The sequence below is a fragment of the Lissotriton helveticus genome, chromosome 6 (assembly GCF_964261635.1).
Source record: "Lissotriton helveticus chromosome 6, aLisHel1.1, whole genome shotgun sequence".
NCBI classification, from domain to species: Eukaryota; Metazoa; Chordata; class Amphibia; order Caudata; family Salamandridae; genus Lissotriton; species Lissotriton helveticus.
In genome coordinates, this window is record NC_136067.1 from 651470893 (window position 1) to 651483251 (window position 12359).

The 12359-nt window shown below is 45.9% G+C and overlaps 1 protein-coding gene across 4 annotated transcripts in view; it reads left to right on the plus strand.

Annotated features, from left to right (window-relative positions):
- The window catches only part of TTK (TTK protein kinase), an 894856-nt gene that overhangs the window by 551628 nt on the left and 330869 nt on the right, over window positions 1-12359 (plus strand). For all 4 annotated transcript variants that reach the window (XM_078648117.1, XM_078648119.1, XM_078648116.1 and 1 more), the window contains exon 18: window positions 6671-6751. In XM_078648117.1, the coding sequence (XP_078504243.1) occupies window positions 6671-6751 (81 nt within the window). The remainder of the gene's footprint in view (window positions 1-6670; window positions 6752-12359) is intronic.

The window sequence follows — 12359 nt, forward strand, 5'->3', positions numbered from 1 at the left end:
CTGATGGCTTTCACCCCTCCTAATGTGGACCAGGTGTCGCATATGGTCAGATTAGTGAAGGCAGGGGCTCCTTCAGACCCTGCCCCCGAAAATATTTCATTTGGCAGCTGATGAGATTAGCGAGCAACTCAGCCTGCTTTATAAGGAGATCCTTGTGTCCAGCGTCTTTCCAGAGGCTTGGAAGAAGGTCTCTATTCTCCCTTTGCTAAAGAAACCTAGCTTGGACCCCGATGACTGCAAAAACTACAGACCTATAGCTAGGATCCCGTTTCCAGCCAAGGTTCTGGAGAAAATTATAAATGTCCAACTCACGGCCTTCGTATCCTCCGAAAACCTGCTGGATTCCTCACAATACGGCTTCCGGCAAGGACATGCAACGGAGTAGGCATTGGTTATGGCAGAGGAGCTTCGCTCCACACTGGATTCCAGTGCAAAGGCTGCCCTGATCCTTTTGGATCTCTCAGCGTCCTTTGACACCGTGAACCATACCATTCTTATTCATAGGCTCCAGAAGTTGGGAGTTTCAAACCTAGCTTTGTCTGATCAAATCCTATCTCAACAACAGGATTCAATGCGTGCAAATTGGAGACTCAAGTTCAAAACGATTTGTACTTCCTTGTGGGGTGCCGCAGGGCTCATCTTTGAGCCCTACTTTGTTCAACCTATACGTCACCCCCCTAGCTGATGTCATCAGGCAGTTCGGTTTCTCGTTGGCGTCCTACGCCGATGATACCCAGATTCTAGTATCCGTCTCCGGCAATCTGGAAGAAACGTTTTACTCAGTGCATAGCTCACGTGAATCACTGGATGGGTGCGATCTGCCTAAATCTTAATGGTAGTAAATCAGAGGTTCTTTTGTTGGACTCAGACACCTCCTTTTGGTCCCCAAGCTGGTGGCCTCGAACCAGGGGAACACATCCCACTCCGGTTCATAAAGCTAAGAACTTGGGCGTCGTTTTTGATGATAGGCTCACCTTCCAACATCAAACTAATAAGGTTGCCTCTCAGGTACATCTGACTTTAAAATGAATTCGGAAGGTGAAACCTTATATTCCACCAGCCGCAGTAAAAACACTGGTGACAACGTTGGCATTGATCAGACTGGACTAAGGAAATGCCCTTTACCTTGGCCTACAGAAACAGCACCTACTCAAACTGCAGCGGGTTCAAAATTCCGCTGCTAGGATGCTGTTGAACATTCCTAAATTCCAGTCGGTATGCCAAGGACTAAGACAACTTCATTGGTTACCGGTGAAGAAGATGTCGGAATTCATAGCCTTGTGTTTGGCGTTTAAGGCGCTACAGGGCACAGGACCCGAATATCTGAAACAGCACTTGCTGTTGTATCGCCCAGGCAGAACGTTGTGCTCAGCTCAGAGCAAACTTCTGCAGATGCCTAAATTCAGGAGAGTCTGCTGGGGTGGTAGTAGTTTTCTTCTCAACACTGTCAAACTGTGGAATTCACTCCCGTTACCCATAAAAAACTGCCCAACACCACCACTGTTCAGAAAGGGTCTGAAAACGTGGCTTTTCTCACTATAATGTTTATTCATCCTCTATCTTTGACATATTTCTCCACTGTAGCGCCTAGACGCTCTCCGGCATTCGAGCGCAATATACATTTTAAATTAATTCATTCATTCGTCGCAAGTGGAGTTGCGGTCTGTTGTACGCCTTTCCGCCTATACCACTTCTGCCCAGAGTGCTGAAGAAGATTTGGCGCCACCGGGCCCAAGTCATTCTTGTGGCTCTGAATTGGGCTCAAAGATACTGGTATCCCGAGCTACTCAGCATGGCGATCGATCCCCCGATCCGACTGCCTCTTCGGGAGGATCTTCTGTCGCAGCAGCAGGGGACGGTCCTCCACCCGAACCTGCCCAGCCTCCACCTCCATGCGTGGAGATTGAGCGGCGACAGTTGACTGCTTTCGATCTTCCTCCCGAAGTCATTCTGGCAGCCAGGCGTCCCTCCACCAAAACGGTATACGCCTGCAGATGAAACAAGTTAGTGGCATGGTGCACAGCGAAGGCTGTGAATCACCTTTCTGCCCCTCTTTCCGAGGTTTTTTTGTTCCCTCTTTCTTTGGCCCAGCAGGGCTCTGCTCTGTGCACTATCAAGGGTTATCTTTAGGCCATTTCAGCCTTTCTATGGTTTCCAGATAAGCCTTCTTTTTTCAAGTCCCCGGTTGTTAACCGTTTCCTGAAAGGCATTACAGACACGTTTCCACCCGTGCCATTCATAATGCCTCAATGGGACTTAAATCTTGTCTTGACCTATCTGATGTGCGCTCCCTTTGAGCCCCTTCATAACTGTCCTTTACGTCGTCTCACTCTAAAGACGGCTTTCCTGGTAGTTATCACCTCTGCCAGAAGAATGTGTGAGCTCCAGGCTCTTTCTTCTAAACCTCCGTTCCTTTCTGTTCATCCGGACAAGGTGGTTCTGAGGACCCGTCCTTCTTTACTGCCAAAGGTTGTCACACCCCGCCACATCGGGCAGACCATCCCTTTGCCCACCTTCTTTCCGCCTCCACATCCTTCCAGAGAGGAAGAGAGAATCCATCGTCTGAACCCAAAACGTGCGTTCTGCTTCTACCTGAGACGCACACAACAGTTCCGGTGGATGACCAGCTCTTTGTTGGCTACGTGGGTGCCAAAAAAGGTCGGGCCGTGCACAAACGGACCATCTCTCAATGGGTCGTTTTCTGCATCAAGGCCTGTTACTCGTTGGCTAAGAAGGAGCCTCGTGTGGGGCTGCATGCCCATTTCACCTGGGCAATAGCAGCCACTACTGGCTTGGGACGCGGCGTTCCCTTGCAGGACATTTGTCAGGCAGCTATGTGGGCCTCGCTGCACACGTTTACCAAGCATTACTGCCTTGACAGTCCAGTCCGGAGAGGCAGCTTCTTTGGCCGTTCTGTTCTCCGTGACTTTCTGGTGTAATCTTATTCGCAGACCCACCACCGGGGTTGGTATTGCTGGGGTATCTATTCTAAGGCAAGGAACCCATCACTAATGTGTCTCTTTCAGATGCACAAGTTACTACTTGTGTAGCGATATATCTGTAAGAGACATCAGTTAGTGATAGATTCCTTACCGCCCCACGCATCCTCACCGTTCTGCAAACTGATTACTAGGGTTAAGGACTTCCCTTTCAGGGCCCTAGTGTCAGGGCAACAGTAGTCTGTTTCTTGCATGGCTCTGCGTTCCTGGCGCGGAAAGTCATGCACCGAACTGACTGCGCGCATAGGTGGCGCCTAAGTAGTCTCCGTGACGTCCTACAACGCCAGCGACGGACGCAGAGCCACACAACGCCAACTACTGACGTGCAGGGGTACTGCTAGCAAAACTCTCCGGATCCAGTCTGACGCCTCGGGATATTCAAAGGTAAGGAATCTATCACTAACTAATGTCTCTTACAGATATATCGTTACACAAGTAGTAACTTGTGCTTTCAGTGATATGACCACAGAAGGCCCTGAATTTATATTAAAAACAGAGCTTTGGACTATACCATTTCCCGCTGAAAGGCAATATTTCCCTCCATGTGTTCACATACCTGGCATGTCATGCTGTTTGATGCTTACTTTCCCTCCATGTTAAAGAACCGTATAGGTTTCAGCACCAAGGCTAATGTGCTGCACTGCTAAATACATATAAGGTCTCAAAGGAGAAACTGATTGCATTGCAAATGCTTGTTTAATACAATCTTTTGTTGACAATGGCAGTAGTTGAAATTGCAAAGTTTAGCAGAATAATAAATGCTACTGACTGTTGGTACTAATCCAGTGACTTCAGTGGTGGGTGATAGCGTATTGCAGATTGGTACTGTCCCCATTGACTGCAGTGGTCTTGCATTGGTGAGGCAGGTCCATTCTCCCCAACTTTTCCTCAGGTGGTATAAGGGGGATAGTGTCACTGGCGTGATACAGAATATTTCTCGTCCTAGGGATCCGTTTCTGTCAAACTCCATCCTTCCAGCAGAGCATTCTATTTCTGCCATCGCTCCCAGTTCCGGTGCCTTGCCGTCTGTCCTTTGTGCAGAGGTTTTAATTGCGGTGGAAAGGTTTAGAAACCAGCTGTCATGTCAATCTTAGGGTGCCATATCACTCCACCCCAGTCCTAGCCCTCCTGCACAATATTGTGGGACATTCCAATATGGCAACTTCAAGTTGTCTGTGGAAAGAGCTGACCTGAGCACCTCAGCTCACCCCTACCTGAAACAGCTTCCTGGTTGCTTTCAACCAAAGCTTGTTTTTGGTTCCAGAGGTCTAGCTCGCCTGCTTTGTTTCTGAGTACCTGGGCTGTCCCTGCCCAACCCGTTTGTTCAGAGAGACTGGATTAAGCATTATCAACTGCTCTGTTGTGTGGGAAGGCCTTTAATTCTCCTGCTGGAGAGCAGAGTAATTAACTTGGCTCATTAGCTGGGACAAAGGCATGGAATCTGGTTCTTGCACACCTCAATGAGGCCTAACGCTCATTATGGTGGATTCAAACTTCTCGTCAGTGTGAGAGCGGAAAGAATGGGTACTGTGGTGGCATTTTACTCCTGGACTACTGTGTGGCCACAGGGGGAAATCCCCCACACTGACGAGCTAAACTTAAATCCACCCTAAGTTATGGTGTTTGCAATGGGAGAAAATATTTAAAGTATGAGAGCGTTAGGCCTCATTGATGTGTACAGCACGTTTAAATAGTTGGGGAAGGATAGGAGCAGTGGAGAACGCCATAGACCCATATGAACTGAACATTTGTCTGAAACATGTTGATTAATTTATAGGGGTAATAGAATCATAGCAGTTCAGTTTTACCCTCTTGGTTTTTAAGTATATTGAGGGTGTGTAGAAGATAAGGGAAAACTCATTTGAGTATAACCTTGAGATAGTTTCAACTGGACTCCTGTTCTGCTCCAGTAAAATGCTTATCTAATAAGTCCCTACATACGTTGAGTCCACCAGAGTGATAACCTACTTTGGTGTAGTCAGGGCTCTTATGATGAAGCATGCAACAGTAAGTTATGAGTTAGGCGACCTTTCCAGACTTTTCTATCTCCTTCTGAGAAATTTACTTTTATTGACTAAAAAAAAATAAGCTTCATCCGTCACGATATTAACTATGTATATATGTGTTAACTAGGAGGATGTGCCTCGGCAGCTTACACTTCCTTTGTGTTATTGATGAGCTTCCACTGTATTGAATGCTACTGGTGCAGGGATTCTTTGTTATCAGAACTATGCTTGGGACCATAGAACATCCCTATGTAGGGACTGAGTCACCATACCACATCATTACCTATGAGCCTCAATCCAGACTAGCTCATTATTCTTTACCTGCCATCCTAACCTTCCCAGAGTGACAGCTAAGTTAGCTCCCCAGAGCACAGCACTCTAGTTACCTCAACGAGCCATGGAAACAGATTGTCAACCATTTGTCTTCTCTCTCATGCATGTCCATAATTAACAAACAAAAAAGGCACGAGAACAGTTTACAGTATTTATTTAAACGTATTGTGCTCTATCATAAAACATCTGCGCTGCAACGAGAAAACGCATGCATCCCAACAGAGTGAGGAGCGTTACAAGTAAACTATAAACAATAAGCCCTACCATGGTGAATTATTTATCTGCCTCAGCCTACTCCCACTATGTAAACACAGCGTTATATTATAGATCCCTGGGTTTAGTGATGAACCCCCTACCTACTATGCATGGGTAGTTTTACAGCTCAGGCTGTGGATCTTTTGTCTGGGTGTTTGCTCTGCTAGAATGTCTTCTCGCTGTTTTAAAAAAGTCAAGTCTCGGTCTACATGTTACGAGGTGTCTTCTTGAAAACAGGAGATGTGAATGTATGTTGTGTCTAAGTGGCATGCTACGTTTGCTAATCGATCACAAAAATACCGGGCACAGTGTATGACTTTGTACAAGATGGTCAGGCAGTCTGAAGCAGTAACAAAAGCATGGGCAGTGCTTTTCTATAATAATGTTGTGGGGCAAAAATAAAAATGCCAAGCGTAGCGTGTGCAGTACAAAGCAGCAAAAATGTGGAAGCAAACCAAAATACGAGAAAACTGAGTGAGCCCTGAAGGGAACACACAATACTTCTTTAATGTGGCAGTTCAGTTTTAGTGCTATGTGTGCTTGTTTGGCTGTTGAAGCAGTTTTCTCTTTTAATCTCTTTTTCTTAAAAGGAAGGTGGGAAATGTTGAAGCAGTCCAGCAACTATATATTTTACATTAGAAAGACAAAATATAAGTATTTTGGCGTGTAAAGATTATTCTTTCGTTAGATAGATATAGTTTCTATGATGTGTTCTGGAAGCTTCCCTTTGTGTGTGTATGCAGTAAGACGTTTGTGAATTAGTTACCTGCTTTTCTTGCACGATGCTGGGCTCCTCACATGGTGGGTTTTAATAGCTTTATGATGCAATTTTTATTCCTAATATTTGGTTGTTTCTACCCCAATGATTTGTATCAGACAAAAATTAACATTTGAGGAAAGAGTCACAATAGAAAATAACTTGTCCCTTTTTTGTGAGAAGTAAACAGTGGTTATCTGGTATCAAAGAATATTGCTAAATAGCCATCAGCATTTGGCTACACATTTTTTTGCTATTTAAACTTTACATTTCTGCTTGGTTTATATTTTTAAAAAAATCTTAAAACTGTTTTCTTTCAGGTTGGGACCGTGAATTACATGCCACCTGAAACGATTAAAGATATGTCTTCCCAAGACGAAAATGGCAAAACAAGATCAAAGGTAATTATTTTGCAATGGTTTGCATAATTATAGCTACTACTACAGTGGAATTGCTTAATTGTGCATGATGAATGTAAAATACATAGCTTGTTTTGTGCACACCGTCACTGCTATGAAAAATAATTTCTATAGATGCTTCAAACCGTAGATGCCTCATCTTAGAATATTTCCTAAGGCACCAGACTGGATCCAGAAACTTTTCTTCGGCAGTGCTTCTGCCTGCTACCAGGTGCTGCCCTGCAGGTCCGCATTGGCTGCATACCGCCGTGGAAGTGACGAAGCGGACCCCACGTAGGTGTCGGGCCTGCAGGCTGACATCTTTTATTTTTCCACACCTTCTGATGCTGATGCAAAGCTGCGTTCCCAATCTTGTTAGGTTTTTTGACAACTCCTAAATGGAACTCTAGTGTGCTAGGGTAGAATGTCCACACCCAAGACAACAGGTTTCAAACCATGCGACTGCAGAAAACAGATGTCAGTCATTGAGCCGCATGAGGTGTGTTTCTGGTATCTGGCATAGTCCCAACTCAAAATCGTACTATAAATGTACCCTCATGCACCCGAAGGTGATCTGTTACCAGGAGATGAAGCTGTATTCAGCAAGACACAAAAAAAAGTTGTGTCCTTCACATAAGTCTAGCTCCCACGACAAGGCGTAGGTACAGACACTGCCTGGTTCCTGATGCCATTCCTTTGAGTGGTCAACTTTGCACTCTTAAGTCTTCTGGTAAGTTGAAATCAAAGTCCAAGCACAAACATAAAAAAAGCAAATCGAGACTTGACACCATGCTGCCATTCTGAATCGAACGAAAAAGCACAAGTTCATCACTTTGTCAGTCGTATACCTTCTGGGTGTCCAATCGCGGACTCAATTCCTTATCTGATGCAAGTGTGCCAGAGTTTTCTGGACAATCGCCAACACCACAGAAAATTAAATCCCTCGAAGAGACCACGCTCCAAATTTTTGGTCTGCTTCCTGCTCCCTCTACTGTGTCTTCAGTCTCCATTTAGTCTACCTCTTCTACATTGACGCTGGTGCAGACGCCACAAGTGCACAAAGAAGATCTGGCATGGATACCAATCTCAGACACTAACAGCCTGATTCATGAAGCTAAATTGCACTCGCAAAGGGCAAGATTCTCAGAATCTTGCCTTTTGCGAGTGCAATTTTGGCATTTGGGATTCACAATCCCAAATGCAAAAATCGCTAATGAAGAATTAGCTAATATGCGAGGATTAGCATTTAAGGAATCTCTATTAGAGATTCCTTAAATGCTATTCATGACACTTTCAAAAATTGCGATTTTTCCAATTTGGGCCGCTATTTACCGAGAGGTCAGACCTCTCGGTAAATAGCAAAAACTTAGAAAAATGCTTTTAAAAGCATTTTTCTAAGTTGCATGTTGCACACACACATGTCCTTTGGACATGTGTGTGCGCAACACCTGTTCAAATGTGCATTTTAGGGGTGCTACAGGGTGTCCTTTGGACACCCCTGGCACCCTTAAAATCGCTATCTTATTTGCTACTCGCAAATAAGGGATACTCCCCATTCATTCCTATGGGCCTTTTGGCCCATAGGAATGAATGGGGAGTTATTCCTTTTTTTGCGAGTAGCAAACTTCTACTCGCAAATAGAGAACATGTAGGAATCGCTATTTATTTAGCAATTCCTACATGAATACCGTTTTGCGTGTCCTCAATAGCGAGTCGCTATGATTCGCTATTAGGGCCACGCAAAACGGCCCGTACATGAATCAGGCTGTAAATCTCTTAATCTCGAATGATGTCGCCCTCTGTAATCACAAAAGCGCAAGCAGTCGTCATCCACCCTGATTCTGACCTAGGTCCTCTTCCATGTCGTACATGTCAGAAGAGGCACCATAGTCTCTTGGTTCTGACCCTGATATTGCCAGAACAAGGGGTACCCCAGTTTAGTAAATGAACATTGTTTGCATAATGTCCCCCCAATTTTTACAGTATCTATTTTGCTGATATTGGAACTACTTTACCCATGCTAAATAGGTGTAAAGTGCCTGTGCTTCAATCATGTTGAAATTGGCGTAACATTGAATGTCCCAGTTCACTTTCTTAAAGGCAATAGTATTTGTTGTAGAACAACACCCCTCACCTGAAAAGTCTAATGCAACCAGTGAACTAGAGCACCCATTGTGCCATCCACTACAGTGTCAGTGAAACCATGGCTTCAGCCTACCCCTGTGTAGACTGACAGCAGCAGCTTGAATCCTGCTACACAGATCTGTCAAAATAACTATTTTGACCAGTAGATGTTAAAAATTGACCCCTAAATACGCATTGCTGCCCACAAGGCAGGGTACTTCATATTTTACTGTAACTGGAGCACATGAAAAGTCAAAGTATAGATTATGCACTTTAATCTAGAACGTTTGACCTGTACCAGCTACAGACCCCATTCAAAGATTTATTTTATATTTAATAACAATCCAATCTATTGGTAAAGTAAGGTTTTGTATTAAAGAAACTAGAATTTTACATTTTAGAAAGGCAATTTTAGCCTGTCGGAGAGCACTGGAGGCTAATATACATTGGCTCTCTAGCCGCTGCCCAGCCTCTTCTTGGCCTAAATGAGTTGTGAAAACTTCTCCCAGACAATAGGCAAAGGCTTGGGTGTGGGTATACTTTTTCTTCTCCTTGCAGGAACACAAGTTAAGGCGTACCCATGGACTTCATTAACTCGAAGAAGGGATCTGCCTTTTCACAAGTAAATGTAAGAGTAGACCTGCAAGAAGCAGTCTTTGCCTTTCCTAGCCAGGTGGCAGCAAACTCAATGGTAGGTGCGCCAGCCACAGAACTGGTTTTGAGTGGGCACAGGGGAGGTTACTGCTCTTTGCCCTGTCCACACAGACTATGTATAAGGGAGAAAGGGTTTCTCCATCTTGAATTTTGAGAGTGAGGGGAACCTTTAGGCTGTTTGCAGTAGGACAAACTGGATAGGGCTGCCCCCAGGAACTTATGCTCCAGTAGTTGGGCGTGCCTAGGAGTCACCCCCATCCTCTAGGTGAGACCAGGCATAATTGTTTAACTCCAGGGCGCCCTCTTAGAACACTTACTGGACATGTGGAAGTTCAGAAGAGGATTAGACTTTCTCTCTGTGGCCTACGATGAACCCTGATTGAACTGGACCTGCTCCTTTTGTTACTCGGACAAAGAAGGGTAAGATGGATGACCTCCAATGTGGCTACAGAGACACAGATAGAGGCCTTTTCCATGAAGGGTCCAGCTGACTAGTGGGAACTGGACCTGGACTAGGCTGCTGTTGGCCTCTGCTTGACACCCTGAGAGTCTCTAGGTACCCTCCCCGGAGGTCCCGTGGTCTTAAAAGTATACTGCCATTATTGTTTGGACACCAGAAGACCCACCAGAAAAAGAAAATGTGACTTGCAGTTCCACAGCGTCAGATTGGAGTTCAGCTTTGTTAGGACAAAGCTGAACTCCAATCTGACGCTGTGGAACTGCATGTCAGAAAAAAACTACTAAGTTCCATTTTGCGTTGGGATTGGACATTTTTCAGCAAGAAATCTTCAAAGATCCAGTGGGACCAACCTACTCCAAGTATCTGGTCTCTGGTTCCATTTCTGAAAGTACAATATTTTAGCTCCAAACAGAAGTCATGTGGGACTCCTATCCAAAGTACAGACTGTCCACCTACTTAAGATCACAATAAGTAGAAAATTGGCCCCCCTCCGGGCTCACTACCTTCTATAGTGTATAGGAGCCTTCGTATGCATTGATACCAGCAATGCTTGAGGTTCTATGTCGCAGTCCTGTGGAACCTTCAAAAGTAGTAAGATTGGCTTCCTTTAGAACGCACTATTGGAGGAAGTAGATAACACATGGACAATAACCTTATTTGCATGGATGTTTCAAATAGAAGGTAGTGAATCCGTAGGTGGGCCACTTTTCTTATTGTTGTAATCTCGCACTGGTGGGCAGTCTGTGCCACAATACAGGATTAGCAGTAGTCTGGTATAAGTGATCATTGTGAGAAAGTGCCCTCTTTCTGCATGATTGCCCCCACTTTTTGCTGAACTTCTGATGTACTTTGACTAAGTGTGCCCTGGGCTTCGGCCAATTAGGTACCCAGGGCCTATGTTCTTTCCCTAAAACTGCATTGAAGACCAAACCTAATTGGCACTCTCTGGCCACAGGCCAGTCCCTGGTAAATGGTACCACAGGTACCCAGGGCACTGTGACCAAGGAAGGCCTCAAAGGGCTGCAGCACTTATTGTGCCACTCTTAGAGGCCCTGTACCTTTACACTCACACTGCCTTTGCAGGCTGCATGTTTTTGTGCAGAACAAAGTGAAGAGTCGACATGGCACACATCCCTGTGTGCCAGGCCTACAACCCACTGCCCTGCCATAGATCAGCCACCCCTTTAGCTGAGTGCACTATACCAGTGGTGAGGGTACAGGTGCATGAGCCCTGTGCCCCTACAGTGTCTAAGCCAATCCTTAGACATTGTAAGTGCAGTAATGCCATTAAGAGTATATGGTGCTGGGAGTTTGCCATTACAAACTCCAAAATAGCATAATGACTTTACTGAAAACTGAGAAGTTTGATATCAAACTTCTCAGCACATTAAACCCACACTGATGCCAGTGTGGGATTTAATGAAAAATGCGCATACAGAGGGCATCTTAGAGCTGCCACCTAAAAAAACTAACTACCACTAGTGTCCAGGCTGAGTGGCTGCTTGCCAGCTGCCACCAACAGACATGTTTCTGGACACCTGGGGCGAGAGCCTGCTGCTCTCGGGGGTCTGAAACAATGCACATTATCCTGGGACGAGATGCCAAGCTTCCTCCCCCAGGATGGGCAGGGTCCAGGAAGGGGAAGCTTCAAAGGCTTGCCGCCTTTGTGAGCTTCCCCAGGCCTGTTTCTGCTTTCAGGAACTGGCCACCACCGGTTCTAACCCCCACTTTTTGCGAGAGAATTGGTGGGAAAAACAAGTGAGGAAAAGAGGTGTGCCCACCTTTGTCAACCCCAACCCATCAGGTGGGGGAGGCGACGGGAAGCACAATCTTGCAGATGGGTGGGACCCAGCCAACCAGAGGGAGGCATATGCCCCCCTCCCACTGGAGGGTACCATATTAGGGGGTGTACCCACCCCAAGGAAGGGACCCATTGGTCCCCACCTTTTATTTACCTGTAACGCCCCTAAATCTAGTATTTAGGGGCACCCCTGAACTTTGCCTCCTCAGACAAGAAACTACAAGAAGAATAGAAGGAGCGACCAGCCGTGCCCAGGCTAAAAAGAGGTGGACGCGCACTGACTTGGCCCCACCCTGCCGCCTGTCCCCACCTCGAACCTGCAGAAGCGAAACTCTGGTGTGTCCTGCAGCCGTTAACCTCAAAAACCCAGAGGACCTGCCCAGCTTTCCGAAGAAAAGACTTTGTCTCCCGTGATCTCCGGATTTGTTCACTAACAGACTTCAGCTCTGGCCAAATCCGCAAGTCTGCACCACTCTGCACCCGTCGCCCACTGCCCGAGTTCGAGTGACCCAACACCACGAGGAGTTTTCCCCAGCGATCCAGACCCAAGATCATGTGATCCCTGACCTGCC